The sequence below is a fragment of the Leuciscus leuciscus genome (assembly GCF_965113295.1).
Source record: "Leuciscus leuciscus genome assembly, chromosome: 15".
NCBI classification, from domain to species: domain Eukaryota; kingdom Metazoa; phylum Chordata; class Actinopteri; order Cypriniformes; family Leuciscidae; genus Leuciscus; species Leuciscus leuciscus.
Genome location: NC_138739.1, coordinates 6,586,426 through 6,603,370, shown reverse-complemented (window position 1 = coordinate 6,603,370; position 16,945 = coordinate 6,586,426). Strand labels below are relative to the sequence as shown.

At 40.3% G+C, this 16,945-nt stretch overlaps 1 protein-coding gene across 1 annotated transcript; it reads right to left on the bottom strand.

The window, feature by feature from the left end:
- Window positions 1-6,735: 6,735 nt before the first annotated feature.
- Window positions 6,736-16,061, bottom strand: LOC309474884 (uncharacterized protein; the record flags this gene model as incomplete). The annotated part of the gene is made up of 8 exons (XM_082137503.1): window positions 15,813-16,061; window positions 14,818-15,405; window positions 14,506-14,728; window positions 12,850-12,926; window positions 11,996-12,416; window positions 10,011-10,100; window positions 9,686-9,852; window positions 6,736-6,882 (listed from the first exon to the last, which is right to left on the bottom strand). Exons 1-8 carry the CDS (start codon window positions 15,918-15,920, stop codon window positions 6,736-6,738), a joined length of 1,821 nt encoding a protein of 606 aa, XP_081993629.1. The 5' UTR covers window positions 15,921-16,061.
- Window positions 16,062-16,945: the final 884 nt, after the last annotated feature.

Sequence of the window (16,945 nt, the reverse complement as noted above, 5' to 3'; positions counted from 1 at the left end):
CAAACAACATGCAAATGTGTTTTATCTACCAAAAACGGACGAAACTATCAGGGAACAGTGGAGGAAATTCATTTTAAATGACGCTGTCCCAACAACTCTTTCAAGTGGCGTATCGTTAGGTGTGTGTGCTAAACATTTTACACCGGAATCATTTACAAATTTGGGGCAAAATCAGGCGAACTTGGCCTCGAAGCTCCGTTTGGGAAAAGGTGCCATCCCAACCATCAGGGACTTGCCAGAAATTAAAAAGGTAAGACTGTGTTTTTATTGCTCTACTGTGGTTAACAAATAGCAGCTAACTGCTAATGCGGCTATTGTATGTACAGGGTATATACAGAAATTCTTAAGTTGAATTTAATACCTTTTAATACCTTTTTTAATACCTTCACAATATTTTTTAATACCAGCACGACTTCAAGATGCAACTGTAGCGGTATAAAGTAATGAAATATCTTTCCAAAAATAATAAAACATTTCGGTGATTATAACTTAACTTCAACTCTGGACTCAAAAACCAACACAGAGACAGATAGAGATTTGCGGCCGATCCTTTCTTGCCCTCTTTTTTTTTCTTTTTCTTTTTTTTAAAGCTGTGATTTTACCACTTGATTTCATAGCTTTGTAAGATAGCATCCTTCTTTGCTAGACCTAATAATTATTTTGGTCTATAATCATATCAATATCAAAAAGTAGAATTAAAAAGTATTGCATTAAAAAGTTTATTTTAACTAATAGTCTAATTTTCTACCATAAACTGTACAATTGAATAAAATTAGCAGCCAGATAAAAAATTTGCTATTAGATAACTTGCTTTGCACTTTTTTTTCTGGTTTCACCTCACTCCAGTCTAAAGTAAGTGATTTTTTTTTTTTTTTTAATGTTTCTACACATGATATAAATAACCTGAAAATACTACGTACATGCATGAATACATGAATTGTTTGTTCATGTTACTTAACAGTGCATTAACTAATGTTAACAAATACAACTTTTGATTTCAATAATGTAGGCTACTAGTAAATGGTGAAATTAGCATTAAGAAAGATTAATTAATGCTGTAGAAGTGCAGTCTTTTAATAGTTAATGTTAATTTCAGACGTCTCGTGAGTTCAGTGTCGGACAGATCAGTTATTTTAACCATTCATTAAAGTGAATCGGTTCAAAGGAGTCATTAGTTCGTGAATTATGCGATGTGTCATTAGCGGACGTCTACGTGTTGTGTGACTATCCCGGCAGTTAGGACATCGCACAAGATTTGTGTCAAACACAGAAAACATTTCATTACTGGATAGTTTTGTTTGTTTATTGAAAATGTGGTTTATGTCAGCTGAATGGGCGGAACGCTTTTCAGAGAAGATAAGGCACTGTATTTTAGCACAATTCACACCCAGCGGTAATGCAAGAAATAAATATCCGAATGCGCCACGTGAAACAATTAGGTCTTCCGACCTTTTACCATCCTGTCAATAGATTTTGATTAATATGAGCGAGGGAGAGAGAGCAAGAGTGGAGAGAGTGCGCGCGCGCGACCGGGGCTCTTTCTCTCTGCTCATTCTTTCAGTTAACATGTCATGCACCCTGTCAGCGCAGCAGTCATCATCTACATTAGGCTACTCACCGATCAAATAAGGCTTTGGCGGGACAAAAATGCACTTTGGCGGCCGCCAAAAAAATGACTGAAATAGAAGCGAACTCGCGAACAGGTTTGGCAGCAAGCCAGCCGGGTAACTTACCCAGTTTGTTTCAGCGCGCGCGCGAACAAAAACCACGTCACATGATATCGCTCAGGTTCTACTCGCAACATATAAATAAATCCACACGAATTTTTGAAGAAAGGTCTGCATTTAAAGCTTCAGTAGGTAACTTTTGTAAAAATGTATTTTTTACATATTTATTAAAACTGTCATTATGTCCTGACAGTAGAATATGAGACAGATAATCTGTGAAAAAATCAAGCCCCTCAGGCTCCTCCCAGTGGTCCTATTGCCATTTGCAGAAATACACCGCTCCCGGTAAGAAACAACCAATCAGAGCCAGGAGGAGTGTCTTAGGAGTGTCAATCATGCTCGTGTGAGCGCTGATCACCCCCTCTCCTGCACAGCGCGTGCGGCCATTCAAAATCAATACTGCCGGTGTGCCGCAGCTGTGCTAATGACGGATAAACAATCCAAACTGCCAATTCCTCGTGTGACACCAGCTCATAAAATAACGGGTAAACGGAAAAAGACAGATGACGATGAAAAAAAATCCAAAAAGAAAGAATTTGATAGAGTCCGAATTAAAACGAGGGTCGGAGCGGCTTTTCAGAGGGAGCTACGTGTCCTGAAAGGATTTAAAACCGATGCCGAGTTAGCCACATTTCTGCTTGACAAGTAAGTATCCCTGCTTGATTTGTTTCATTTTTTAAGAACTACACAACTAAGATAATTTCAAAAACAGGCCTGACAAATTATGTATGGCATGATTTCTTGTAGATTTCAGGGTTGTGCTTTGCATATAACATCAACACCAACCAAACATCCAAAAATAATGTATTAGCAAACCTTATTTAGCATTACATATTACTAGATTAATTTTCAGGCTAAGTCAACGTTTTCTAAAAACTCCCTACTGCAGCTTTATAGTTATAGCTCGTTATAGTGAATCAAAAAAAAATATTTTTAACTTTACCAATATCGATATGCTAGCTTGATAGTGAGTACTAAAATACATCTTATTTGTTTATAGTCATAATGATAAAGTTAGATTTTTTTATTACATGTGATTCTGACATGATGTCACTGCATGCACGCTCTCTGCTCGTCTCAGGTAAATAATGCGTCCTCCAGTTTAGCGGTCGCGCGTTCATGTGTTTTGGGGGCATGGCTTTGGAAGGAGCCCAGAAGGGAGAGGGTGGACTGAATGGAAATAATGAGCTCTCTTTAAAACAGTCGTGAGAGGTCTACATCCACTCGATTTTTATAATTTCTTTTTCAGAATACTTACATTTAAATTATGTATTGATATATACATAAATTTTAAACAAATTTGAAAAAGAAGTTTTTTAGACCATTTCTACCTACAGCAGCTTTAACACAAATTTAAACTCATAGGCCTAGCTGGATAGGGGTTCGAAAATTTAACACCTCGAAAGATGACATTTATTACTTTTTAATACTTTTTAATGGCCTTAATTTTGGCTAATTTCATTTACTACCTTTTAATACTTTTTACAACCCCGCGGACACCCTGATGTAACGTTATCTTCGAGGTAAACACGGGGAATGGACTCTACGAATGCTAGCCACATCTTTCCACTTTGTTTTACACTAGCATCTACAGTGACGGTACAGGAGTCCATGCTCAGTGGCTAAAACTGTTTAAATGCAAGTATAACATCACGTTGCATGTCTAAAGAAGAAAAATATTGAATGTCTAAATAACCACAACGTGAAAAAAGGCAAAAACACCACATGATAGTAAACGTCTATCTCAAAACCACTGTAAGCTGATAAAAAATAAAAAACTACATCTCCGTTAATGTAATCTACATTAAATAAAAGGTAAATTTATGTGGGAGAAAATAGCAACACACGTTTTTGCTCGTTACTGATGTTAATGTATGTCTCAGTCAAAATGATTGTCTTTACCATTCAGAGACATCTTGATGTTGACGTCCTTCCATCGACTCAACATCTTCACTTTCCAGCTCTGGTTCAGAGTCCGGCTCAAACATGTACGGTTGAATCCCATAGGTCGCGGCCGGGTCGGGTTCATTGACAACTTGCGCCATGTCAGTTTGTAATGATGCTGAAGTTACCTGCGGTGTCAACCCCCCTCCTTCCTGCAACCAATCAACGCGCCCCTCATTTGCATTATTATAATGACCGTCCACGACAGCCAAAACATCGCATCAGATCTCGCGAGACAATAATGCCTTTAGAAATAAGGGTCTGAGGGGCTCTGTGTTGATTTTTTTTCCACTTTTCTTTTTTAGAAGTGCCTGAAAGACTATAATAGAGCATTGGGTACCAAAGTTATAACAACATTATGACTCCTTTAATGTTGTTGTATTTTGGTTATTTTGTTCCCGAGTCATGTTTCCTAGTTTGTCTGGTTTTGAGTTTGTTTAAATAAAAGCTGCTGCAAGTAGATCCTGCATCCTTCCCTGCTTTAACTTACATCGTAACATTCATGGCTTCAGTTGTTTCCATTTTTCTACAGAATTTAGTGATGTAAACCGCAAAGCAATAAAATAATCCTCACAATTCATGTGTTAGTGTTGATGTAGTTCTTACACAATGTATGAACAAACATATAAAAAATAAAATAAAAATAAATGGGAAAAATTAACAGGTACAGAAACAAATCCTATGAATCTGCTTTGATCAACAAATGCAGCCTTATTCACATACACTTTAGCCTCAGTCCTAAATATATATATATATATATATATATAAAAAATAATCAAAATAATAATTATTGTGGAACGGTGCAGTGCTTGTGAACTTATTTTGTGGGTAATTTAAGAAATTAAAGATTTTTATAAGGAACCGGACTTGTTCAACAGTGTGAGGGCTAAGTCCATTTCTTTTTTATTTACTACTACCGAAGGGCATTAAACTCGAAACCTGCTCAAGGGGTTCGCGCTATTTTCGAATCTGATTCTGAATATGAAGCAGTCACGTGACTGTATGTAGAAACGAAAGGCTTGTTCGACTTGAACCGGCGCTGCACAGACCGATCGGTTTATGACATCAAAGTACCGCGAGACCAATTCGAAAGCATAAGGAGCCGTCTACTTTCTATTCGCTCTCGCGGTACTTTGATGTCATTCACCGATCGGTCTGTGCAGCGCCGGTTCAAGTCGAACAAGCCTGTTGCTTCGGAAGTCACAGATCACGTGGTTATGGAAAAACGAATCAAGCTCCGATACACTAATTCAGTGTGAGATGTTTTGTTTTTTTGATACAAGCTTCGAAGCCTCGGTGCCGAACGTCACATCACTAACAGAAATATACCAGTCTGGATCAACACACGTTAATCCTTAAAATCTTGGAGACGTATTTCCATGCAAGAAATACAGCGCTCATCTCCAGGCGATTATATGTCATATTAGATGAGGCTAAACTGAGAGAGGAGTCCAGGAGACGATCCACAAGTTTTACGCCGATATGATTTCCTCAGATCTGGGAGATGAAGACCTTCCCTGCAGTCTTTTGACGGAAACACAAGCGTGGGACTCGAGGTGATACCAGGGTCTTCCTCAGAGAAAGGGTACGAAGCATCTGTGCGTAACCCTTATGTCTCACAGATAGTTGCTCAGAGGAAAGTCTCTGCTCCTGAGTATCCAGAATATGTACACTCACCTAAAGGATTATTAGGAACACCTGTTCAATTTCTCATTAATGTAATTATCTAATCAACCAATCACATGGCAGTTGCTTCAATGCATTTAGGGGTTTGGTCCTGGTCAAGACAATCTCCTGAACTCCAAACTGAATGTCAGAATGGGAAAGAAAGGTGATTTAAGCCATTTTGAGCGTGGCACGGTTGTTGGTGCCAGACTGGCCGGTCTGAGTATTTGAGTACTGAGCACAATCTGCTCAGTTACTGGGATTTTCACTAGGGGTGTAAATCGGACAGTTCATCACGATACGATACGATATCGATTTTCTCAGCCAGCGATACGATATTTTCCGTTACTTCAAATAATTCCACGATACGATACGATTCGATTCGATTCGATTCAGGGCTATATCGATCGATTAATCAATATTTAGATATTATGTTCACACAACCAGTTACGTTTTTATTAACTCACAAATGCAACCAAAATACACTGCTCAAAAAAATAAAGGGAACACTTTTTAATCAGAGAATAGCATCAAGTCAGTTAAACTCCTGGGATATTGATCTGGTCAGTTAAGTAACAGAGGGGGTTGGTAATCAGTTTCAGCTGCTTTAGTGTTAATGAAATTAACAGCAGGTGCACTAGATGGGCAACAGTGAGACAACCCCCAAAACAGGAATGGTTTTACAGGTGGAGGCCACTGACATTTTTTCCCTACTCATCTTTTTGGACTGTTTTTCACCAGTTTTGCATTTGGCTAGGGTCAGTGTCACTACTGGTAGCATGAGGCGATACCTGGACCCTACAGAGGTTGCGCAGGCAGTCCAGCTCCTTCAGGATGGCTCATCAATACGTGCCATTGCCAGAAGGTTTGCTGTGTCTCCCAGCACAGTCTCAAGAGCATGGAGGAGATTCCAGGAAGACAGACAGCTACTCTAGGAGAGCTGGACAGGACCGTAGAAGGTCCTTAACCCATCAGCAGGACCGGTATCTGCTCCTTTGTGCGAGGAGGAACATGATGAGCACTGCCAGAGCCCTACAAAATGACCTCCAGCAGGCCACTGGTGTGAATGTCTCTGACCAAACAATCAGAAACAGACTTCATGAGGGTGGCCTGAGGGCCCAACGTCCTCTAGTGGGCCCTGTGGTCACTGCCCAGCACCAGGGAGCTCGATTGGCATTTCCCATTGAACACCAGAATTGGCAGGTCCGCCACTGGTGCCCTGTGGTTTTCACAAATGAGATCAGGTTCACCCTGAGCACGTGACAGACAGGAAAGGGTCTGGAGAAGCCGTGGAGAATGTTATGCTGCCTGTAACATCGTTCAGCATGACCGGTTTGGTGGTGGGTCAGTGATGGTCTGGGGAGGCATATCCATGGAGGGACGCACAGACCTCTGCAGGCTAGACAATGGCACCCTGACTGCCATTAGGTATCGGGATGAAATCCTTGGATCCATTGTCAAACCCTGTGCTGGTGCAGTGGGTCCTGGGTCCCTCCTGGTGCACAACAATGCCCGGCCTCATGTGGCGAGAGCATGCAGGCAGTTCCTGGAGGATGAAGGAATGATACCATTGAAGGGCCACCACGCTCACCTGACCTACGTCCAATAGAACACCTCTGGCACATTGTGTTTCGGTCCATCTGACATCACCTGGTTGCACCTCAGACTGTCCAGGAGCTCAGTGATGCGCTGGTCCAGATCTGGGAGGAAATACCCCAGGACACCATCCGTCGTCTCATTAGGAGCATGCCCCGACGTTGTCAGGCATGCATACAAGCACGTGGGGGCCATACAAACTACTGAGAACAATTTTGAGTTGCTGCAATGAAATTTCAGCAAAATTGACAAGCCTGCTGCATCATTTTTTCACTTAGATTTCCGGGGTGTCTTTGAATTCAATCCTCTGTAGGTTGATTATTTTAATTTCCATCAAACGATGTGGCATCCTTTCGTTCATAACACATTACCCAGTCCATATTAGTATAGATATCCAGCATGATATTTTTCCCCATTGAGATCTGATGTGTTTTCAAAGTGTTCCATTAATTTTTTTGACAAACTTTGTTGTTGTGATTAACGTACACGCAGTACAGAGAGCTTTTCCCTCACCACTAAACAAGCTGCTTTAATAAGGTTCTGTGAAAATGTTTCAGGTTTTATTTTCCTTTTACACCCTGAAGAAGATATCACGAGTTCATTGAAATTATCCATCCTTGATCACTTTTAGTAAGCTTTGACGAAACTCCTCTTAGCCAGCGCGTCTTTTCTAAGTGACATCTGACCTGAATACTGCGCGCTGAGTCGCTAAAACGGACTTATCATTGTCGTGTTCACCAACAAGGGTGCGAGTGCTTGTCTGTTTCTGCTGTAAAACATGAACTCGCGATGCCTTGACAGCGGACAAAATACCGGCTTTTGTGAAAAAAAACTTGTTTAGGGTTTAGTCAGTCTTGTCAGGCGTCTTTTCAGATGAGGAGATTAACGATACACACCGGCAGGCGGTTGGTGAGTAAACGAAAATGTGCGCTTTGGCGGAAGGATGTTACGTGAGAATGTGGAGAGTGTCAAAATAAAGGTATATATCGATATTTTAAGTGTGGAATCGATGCATCGTATCGTTAGACGTTATATCGATGCATCGATCCATATCGATGTATCGTTACACCCCTAATTTGCACGCACAACCATTTCTAGGGTTTACAAAGAATGGTGTGAAAAGGGAAAAACATCCAGTATGTGGCAGTCCTGTGGGCGAAAATGCCTTGTTGATGCTAGAGGTCAGAGGAGAATGGGCCGACTGATTCAAGCTGATAGAAGAGCAACTTTGACTGAAATAACCACTCGTTACAACCGAGGTATGCAGCAAAGCATTTGTGAAGCCACAACACGCACAACCTTGAGGCGGATGGGCTACAATAGCAGAAGACCCCACCGGGTACCACTCATCTCCACTACAAATTGGAAAAAGAGGCTACAATTTGCACGAGCTCACCAAAATTGGACAGTTGAAGACTGGAAAAATGTTGCCTGGTCTGATGAGTCTCGATTTCTGTTGAGACATTCAGATGGTAGAGTCAGAATTTGGCGTAAACAGAGTGAGAACATGGATCCATCATGCCTTGTGACCACTGTGCAGGCTGGTGGTGGTGGTGTAATGGTGTGGGGGGGTGTTTTCTTGGCACACTTTAGGCCCTTTAGTGCCAGTTGGGCATCGTTTAAATGTCACGGCCTACCTGAGCATTGTTTCTGAGCATTGTCCATCCCTTTATGACCACCATGTACCCATCCTCTGATGGCTACTTCCAGCAGGATAATGCACCATGTCACAAAGCTCGAATCATTTCAAATTGGTTTCTTGAACATGACAATGAGTTCACTGTACTAAAATGGCCCTCACAGTCACCAGATCTCAACCCAATAGAGCATCTTTGGGATGTGGTGGAACGGGAGCTTCGTGCCCTGGATGTGCATCCCACAAATCTCCATCAACTGCAAGATGCTATCCTATCAATATGGGCCAACATTTCTAAAGAATGCTTTCAGCACCTTGTTGAATCAATGCCACGTAGAATTAAGGCAGTTCTGAAGGCGAAAGGGGGTCAAACACAGTATTTGTATGGTGTTCCTAATAATCCTTTAGGTGAGTGTATATTAGGAATGCACAATATATCGGCCACCATATCGGTATCGGCCAATATGTGTTCATTTTTATGGTTATCAGCCCGATAAGAAAATTTGGGTGATGTATTAAAGCTGATAAATAATGTTTTATTTCCTTCAGCTGAGACACTTCAGATGTTCAACATGATGGTTTTAAATGTCTTGAAATATAATTTGAATCACTTCAAAAAAGGAAATATAGTTCAGTCTAACATGTGCAGCGCAAGTCTGTCATATAGGCTACATAAAATTATAGTGAGAACACTATTATTGTGTGTTTGGGACATGTCTTGGGTGAGACTTTTGTTTTTGTAATCAGGCTCTCAAAAATTATATAAAAATGTAGATTTATCGGTTATCGGGTTTCAAATCTAAAGAATGATCTGTATCGGCCAAAATTTTCATATCGGTGCATCACTTAAATATATATATATATATATATATATATATGTGTGTGTGTGTGTATCAACTGTATATATTATACTCCTAAATGTCTTCTAACAGTGTGCACTTGTCTACAGTGATTGCCAGGGTAGATGTCAGGCATATTTAATTTGATGAACTTTTAATAAAGATGTATATTATCTGTGTTTTATAGGCTAAATGATACTTCTATCCATCACCGTCTTACTTTCATTCCTTGTCAAATGAAATTGAGGATTAGTCATTGCAGTAAAATGCGTTCTTACCTCTTTAGTATCTTGTAGTGTGGTGTATTTGTAGTCAGCCGTCCCCAAGGACTCGTGCACTGATTTGTAATGGCGTCTGGTGGAGTCGATGAACGATCTTGTGAGGGCCAACTGCTGTCGCAACATGTCGTTGAGTGCAATAATGGCAGGATTATATGCCGTCACACCTGTTAGCATGGGAGATAATGAGCTATATCAACTCCTGTACAAGAAAAAGGTATACTCACTCAGTACCTGAAATGTTCTCATTCTTAACAATAACCACTTGATGTTCATGTTTTTTTAGGTTCATGTTTATAAGGGTATATTCACATCATATACTCACTCTCTATGGCTTCAGCGCTGACTGTGTGACTGGCTATTGGAGTCGGGTCCACGTACGTCATGCCCACAGACGGACCAACGGCAGCCATGCCTGGAAAATGGCCAACATAAACAGGTGGATCTCATAAAATCACTTTTATAATGGAGATTTGGGATTAAAATGTCATGAAAATAGTCACAGTGCAAAAACTATTCTTTTTAGGGCCTGAGCACTAATGGTGCAAGTTTATTTTCTTTTGATTTTGAAATTAAATATGGCCTAAATATGTTCTTGACATGTTTTGTGGGATTCAACCACATACATTTCTCTCAGAACAAGAACAAAAATGGTCCAAGGCTATAACCCTGAGGGACGCCCCAAATTGAATCTGCCATATAAAGCGATTGTGTCTCTTCAAAATTTTTTTACTAAACTGCTCCATTAATATGGATTAGTTTTATGATCTCTTCATGAACTTTTTAAAGTGTCAAAAGTTTCAGTTGCAAAGCTGTCTATGGAGATCTCAGATTTTCATTTTGGGGTGAACTAACCCTTTAAGCGAGACACTACAGGCAAAAACTGTGTTTTTTCACGCATCTGTCAATTTTGAGACTTTTCATAAAGTGTTTTTTCAGACTAGAGGAAAGAAAACATCCAAAATACACTTTTAACTGTATCTTTTAGAGCACTTGATCTATGTGTGTAGGTTTCAATTACAGTATATATCTTTAAAGGCCGTTTTCTCAAAATTAGTTTTTTTTCTCCTATTCTGAGTCAGAAATCTCCACTTTTTACATAGGGTTTGTTCGTATATAATTTTCCTGATTTTATACAACATTTTATTCCTAAAAAAAAGGTGAATTTACTGTAGACAGTATTTTCTGGAGTGATAAATAGAGATATCCTGAATCCCCTCTGTAGGCGCGTTTCCATTACAGATTTGTGGAAATTTTTATTTTATTTTATAAATGTCGACAAAAAAACACGTTTGATGACGGCGTTTCCATTAACCGATGTTATGCGACTAAAACTTAATTTTTTCCTCTCGCAATAAGTAAAATCATTCCAAAAACCATGGCAACGGACGTTGGTAAGTTTATGTACTAGGCTATATCTCAGCCACTGCACTGGCCATTATTATTAATCGAAGGAGACGTATGTGTGTTTTCCAAGCATTAATGGTAAGGAACAACCCTTATTATACTTGTGAGCGGCACATATGAGGTGTTTCTGGGTGTTTCTCCCTCATATCTGCTTCGAGGTCTTGATTGTGGCATATATTTGAGGTTTAGAATCCAGCATTCCTGTAATTCTTTTGTCTTATATGAATTTATTAAAGAGCTCTGTCTCGTATTATGTCCAAACACACCGCGTCATCTACGTCAGCTGACCTGTAAATGCGCAAAAACTGTTTCCATTGCAGTTTTGCGAAATATTTATTTTTTGAATTGCCTGAAAAACCACCTCATGTGAGCGTAAAAATTTTTTTGCGATAAATGGGAGTTTTTGCGAAATTGACGTGTTTCAATTGGGCGTATTTTCAATTCGCGATTTCAATTTGCACAATTTGAAAAGTAATGGAAACGCGACTTGACTCTAATACACTTTAAAAAAAAAAATTAAACAAGAATTTTTAACCTGACTTTAACCAAATGTTCAGATTTTTGTTCTAAACCTTTATGCAAATTAGTGCATATTTAAATCGATAACACCTCATTTGCATATTTAAACATAACATTTCAGAAAACTAGTAATAAATTTTTTTTTTGCAATTATTAATGTAATCAATTAACGAGATAATGGTGATATAAGTTAATTTTATTTATCCTATTCACCTGGGATGTCTTGCCTTAAGTTCGAAACATGACTTGGACGTGTTATTGAGTTTACTTTTCTAACATTCGCCCACATACGTGTCCTAAAAACAAGAACAAAAGTGGCCCTCAACTATAACCCTGAGGGACGCCCCAAAGAAACTGCTCAAATAACCGATTACAGAAACCTACCAGAAGACCACGTGTAGGCAAATCCATCCATCTGCGTCTGTACCGCAACCTCCTTTACCTCGTGACGGTCAGGACTGGGGCCGTGGGTTACAGTCGCACTGGACGAGCTAGAGCTCGAGGAAGAGTCTGAGTGGCGACTGGATGACAGTGATGAATGTGATAAAGTACGATCATCATCATTGTCGTCAACCTGGGATTTGTACGAGCTGTACTGGAGCTCGCTGACCAATGAGGCATCTTTAGCTTCATCTGTGAGACGTTCTGAGATCTCACTGGCACTTGATGGCGTCTCTGATGGGATCTCGCTCTCAAAATCACTTTCGTAGGCTGCCGAGGCTTCTTCCGGTGTGGGTGGTGAAGCGAGCTTTGAGATGTTGGATGACTTCTTGTTCCTGTCTTCCTTTCTGGCTTCTGTTTCTTTCTGTGATTTAAAAATATTTATTTTGTTTAAATCTGAAAACATAAATTAAAACAATTGAAAATCAAGCTTTTAATGTTGTTTATATGTATATGGTGTTTTTAATATGCTTTAAAAGTGCAAATTTATAAGTCGACATCATTGCCGTTGAGTATTTTCTCCTTAAATCTGCAGTGAATCAAAAACACTGTTTGAAATCGCTGGCGTTTCTGACGTCACAAAGTGACGTGGAGGCGGGGCTCATTTGCATATTCATTGAACCGCGTATACTAAATGAGACAATTGTGTTGAGTTGCATTCAAGCTAGGCTATTTAAGGCATGACGAATATTTAAAAATAATAATATTTTGGTGATCAAAGATGAGTTTAAAGGGATAAAATCATTGACTACAGGGGGATTTAAAAAAAAAAAAAGCATGTTAGACATTCAACAAACCTTTTCTTGTGATATTTCAGCTGTGGCAAAAGGTATGGGGGCAAGATCATCCAGTGTCATTACGTTGATTTTGAAATCTGGGTAAAAATAAATTTGTTGAGAATAAAAATTTGGGCATACAATTCTATTAAAGGAGTCATAATGTAGAAATTTCACTTTTCCACGAGAATCAATGTATGTTATGATTGCATAATGATTGTACACTGGCCGGGAAGCCGATATTTAAAAGTGAAGCGTTTGTTTACCTCAGGGTTTGTAAAATAGGCCACGCGCACGAAAAAACGAGATTTTGATTTCTTCCCCCTCTTGACGTCAAGACGGGGGAGGATATACCAAATATGGACACCGCAAACCTATGCCGCGGGAAGCCCGCCCCTCTCCCCCTCTCCCCCTCAGATTCAGTGTAGTTGACTCGAGAAAGATGGAGAAACCGAGTGTAGCCTACACCTGAAATGCTCTGTGGGTGACTGCCACAAACAACATGCAAATGTGTTTTATCTACCAAAAACAGACGAAACTAACAGGGAACAGTGGAGGAAATTCATTTTTAATGACGCTGTCCCAACAACTCGTTCAAGTGGCGTATCATTAGGTGTGTGTGCTAAACATTTTACACCGGAATCATTTACAAATTTGGGGCAAAATCAGGCGAACTTGGCCTCGAAGCTCCGTTTGGGAAAAGGTGCCATCCCAACCATCAGGGACTTGCCAGAAATTGAAAAGGTCAGACTGTGTTTGTATTGCTCTACTGTGGTTAACAAATAGCAGCTAACTGCTAATGCGGCTATTGTATGTAATGTTACCTTCGAGGTAAACACGGGGAATGGACTCTACGAATGCTAGCCACATCTTTCCACTTTGTTTTACACTAGCATCTACAGTAGTGACGGTACAGGAGTCCATGCTCAGTGGCTAAAACTGTTTAAATGCAAGTATAACATCACGTTGCATGTCTAAAGAAGAAAAATATTGAATGTCTAAATAACCACAACGTGAAACAAGGCAAAAACACCACATGATAGTAAAAATCTCAAAACCACTGTAAGCTGATAAAAAATAAAAAACTACATCTCCGTTAATGTAATCTACATTAAATAAAAGGTAAATTTATGTGGGAGAAAATAGCAACACACGTTTTTGCTCGTTACTGATGTTAATGTATGTCTCAGTCAAAATGATTGTCTTTACCATTCAGAGACATCTTTGATGTTGACGTCCTTCCATCGACTCTACATCTTCACTTTCCAGCTCTGGTTCAGAGTCCGGCTCAAACATGTACGGTTGAATCCCATATGTCGCGGCCGGGTCGGGTTCATTGACACTTTGCGCCATGATGTCAGTTTGTAATGATATGCTAAAGAGTTACCTGCGGTGTCAACCCCCCTCCTTCCTGCAACCAATCAACGCGCCCCTCATTTGCATTATTATAATGACCGTCCACGACAGCCAAAACATCGCATCAGATCTCGCGAGACAATAATGCCTTTAGAAATAAGGGTCTGAGGGGCTCTGTGTTGATTTTTTTTCCACTTTTCTTTTTTAGAAGTGCCTGAAAGACTATAATAGAGCATTGGGTACCAAAGTTAAAACAACATTATGACTCCTTTAAAGAATAGTTTAGATGATTGCTAGATGTTAAATCGACAGGTGTTTTACCATCCAATACTGCACTCCTCTCGCTCAGAGTGTCATCTGAGTCTACAGGAAAGAGATCATCCAAAGACCGGATTTCACTGTGATCAGATTCAGAGGACACAGGCCGTTCAGTGAACCGGATCACGCGTGACTCAGGCCTGCTGGGGGATGGAGAAAGACTGCTATGGTGGAGAGCTTTGTGTCTTTCAGGGGTTGGCGAAGATTCACTGCTCTTCTTGTATAACTGGAGAAAGAGAAAAGCCGAAAGATGTTTGGAAGGACATGAGGGTGAGTAAAATGTTTGGTCAACTAACACTTTAACTGGGTAAGTACCTTTTTAGCTGGTTGAGGACTCGTCTTCCTCACTGCATTTTGCAAGGAACTCTCTGATAGGCTAAAAGAATCTCCTAGAAGTCTTCGCATGTCCTGTTCGTCGCTGTCTAAACTGACTCTCCGTACTTTATATTCATTTAGACCATTGGTTCTCTCAGGAACCCTTTCCTCTTGAGGTGCGGACAGCGGTTTCTTCAGAAAGCGAGTCCCTGTCATGCTCAGATCGCTGCTGGACTGGACAGATAAACGAGTCTCCTGTAGTTCTGAGAGGTGTGTATGGTCACTGGGCCCGTCACCTTTGCTTTTCTGGTTTCTGATGCGGTTCTCGATGAGCGCTGGTCCACTCAACGCCGTGCTTTGTGAACTACGTTGAGGAATGAACTTAAATTCATCCATTTCTGCAGGAGTTCCACTAGGAGCGGACGACTGTCTATCTTCTGTGGCATTTTTAGAGGTCTTCTTCAGAAATCGACTCCCGCCACCTATAACGAAACTCTTCGCAAGATCCTGGTTTTCCCTCGGTGATGGTGGGATGTCACTGAGGTCATGGGTCTGTCTGGTCAGTGACATCAATTTTGCAGAATTTTCCTGAATAAACAAGAACATTTCATGCTGAGACGTATTGTAACATTAACGCAATGTCAAAAATGTAGTCAAAAACAGGCAATTTATGCTGAGGTTCAATTCCACCCTTCAGAGGATCTTCACTTATGATAGTGTTTCTTTCTCTAATATATCATTATTATGCACCATTATTGCCCTAACCTGTATTACAATATTAAACATCAATATATCACTGCATTATTAGCAAAACTTAAGAAGAGCATCATTACCAACAACATTTATGGTAAAACAATTACTTATCTAATCGCATGTTGGTTAACGGTATAATACTGCTGAAAAGGGGTAGTAAGTTATTATTCTTTGAGAAAGTTTACCAAGATTTTTTTCCAACAACACAAAACAGAGCAGCTGTGTGTATAACAAACACTGACCACATCTCGTTTGTACGCTGATATCGCGGTGTTTGAGATTCTCTGCCCAGAGAGATGAGCTTTAGCCCGATCCAGAGCTGAACTCCTCAGTCCTCCACGACTCCCCATCTTGACTAGTTAGTAAACGTCACCTAAATGCGACCAGAACGCCTCGTCTGCCTCAAAACCAAGCAAACAGTGCTCTCGTAAAGGCATTATAAATCGCTCTAAAGTGTGCAGTACGCGGAAAGGTAGTGTACTAACATGTTTACAACGGAGTCTTTCACGCTCGAGCTTGTTCACCATGACAACGTCGCGAGCGTTCTGACGTCACCGGAAACGCCTGAGAATCTTTTGGTTCCATTTCCTCGACTCTATTATTATTATTATTATTATTTAAATAAACATTAGAAAATAATTTTACCTCGATGTAAATGCGTTTTATAACGAACCATCTGCTAATGCCAGTTTAGGTATGACCATAGACTGTAAAAAAATATGGACGTAGTGTCCGTGACGTCACCCGTAGGTTTCTGAAGAGCATTTTTGAAGCCTAAAGTGGGCGGAGCCGGCCGTCACCATCTTGGCCTTGCGTCACTCCCGGATAACAGAAAATAGGCAAACAGGCGGGGCGTGAGTGGAGCTGAGGAGCCTGGCCTGGCTACCTGAAATCACCTAGCTCGTAGCTCGACGTGATCGAGTTAGCTGATGATGTAAAGCCAATTAAACGTTCCCATTTTTGCCCTTCGAAATATTATAATAGTTAAAAGACATGGCTACAAGTGAGACTGTGTATTACCAGAGAATGTACTTCGAGAGTGTATGTGTGTGACAGTGATTTATGTGCATACATGTCCGTCACTCTTTCATGGTCCGTCAGCGCGGCATCGCTCAAGTTCGTAGAGAGCTTATTCAGTCCATTTTAAATTCTGATTTTGGCCGTCTCTCAAATGGGTTAAACCATAGATATATTGCCTTTGAAGTGCAAGTAAATGCGCTAGAAAATCCGCGCTCATTCATGTGCATTTATTGCACGGACGGAGAAAGCGCCGACGCCTGCATGATTTCATCTGACGGTACATAAGCATATTATAATCCATCTGTTCCGTGAGAGCAGAACGAACGAGCATTTATTGACGTTTTAAATGTGAAAA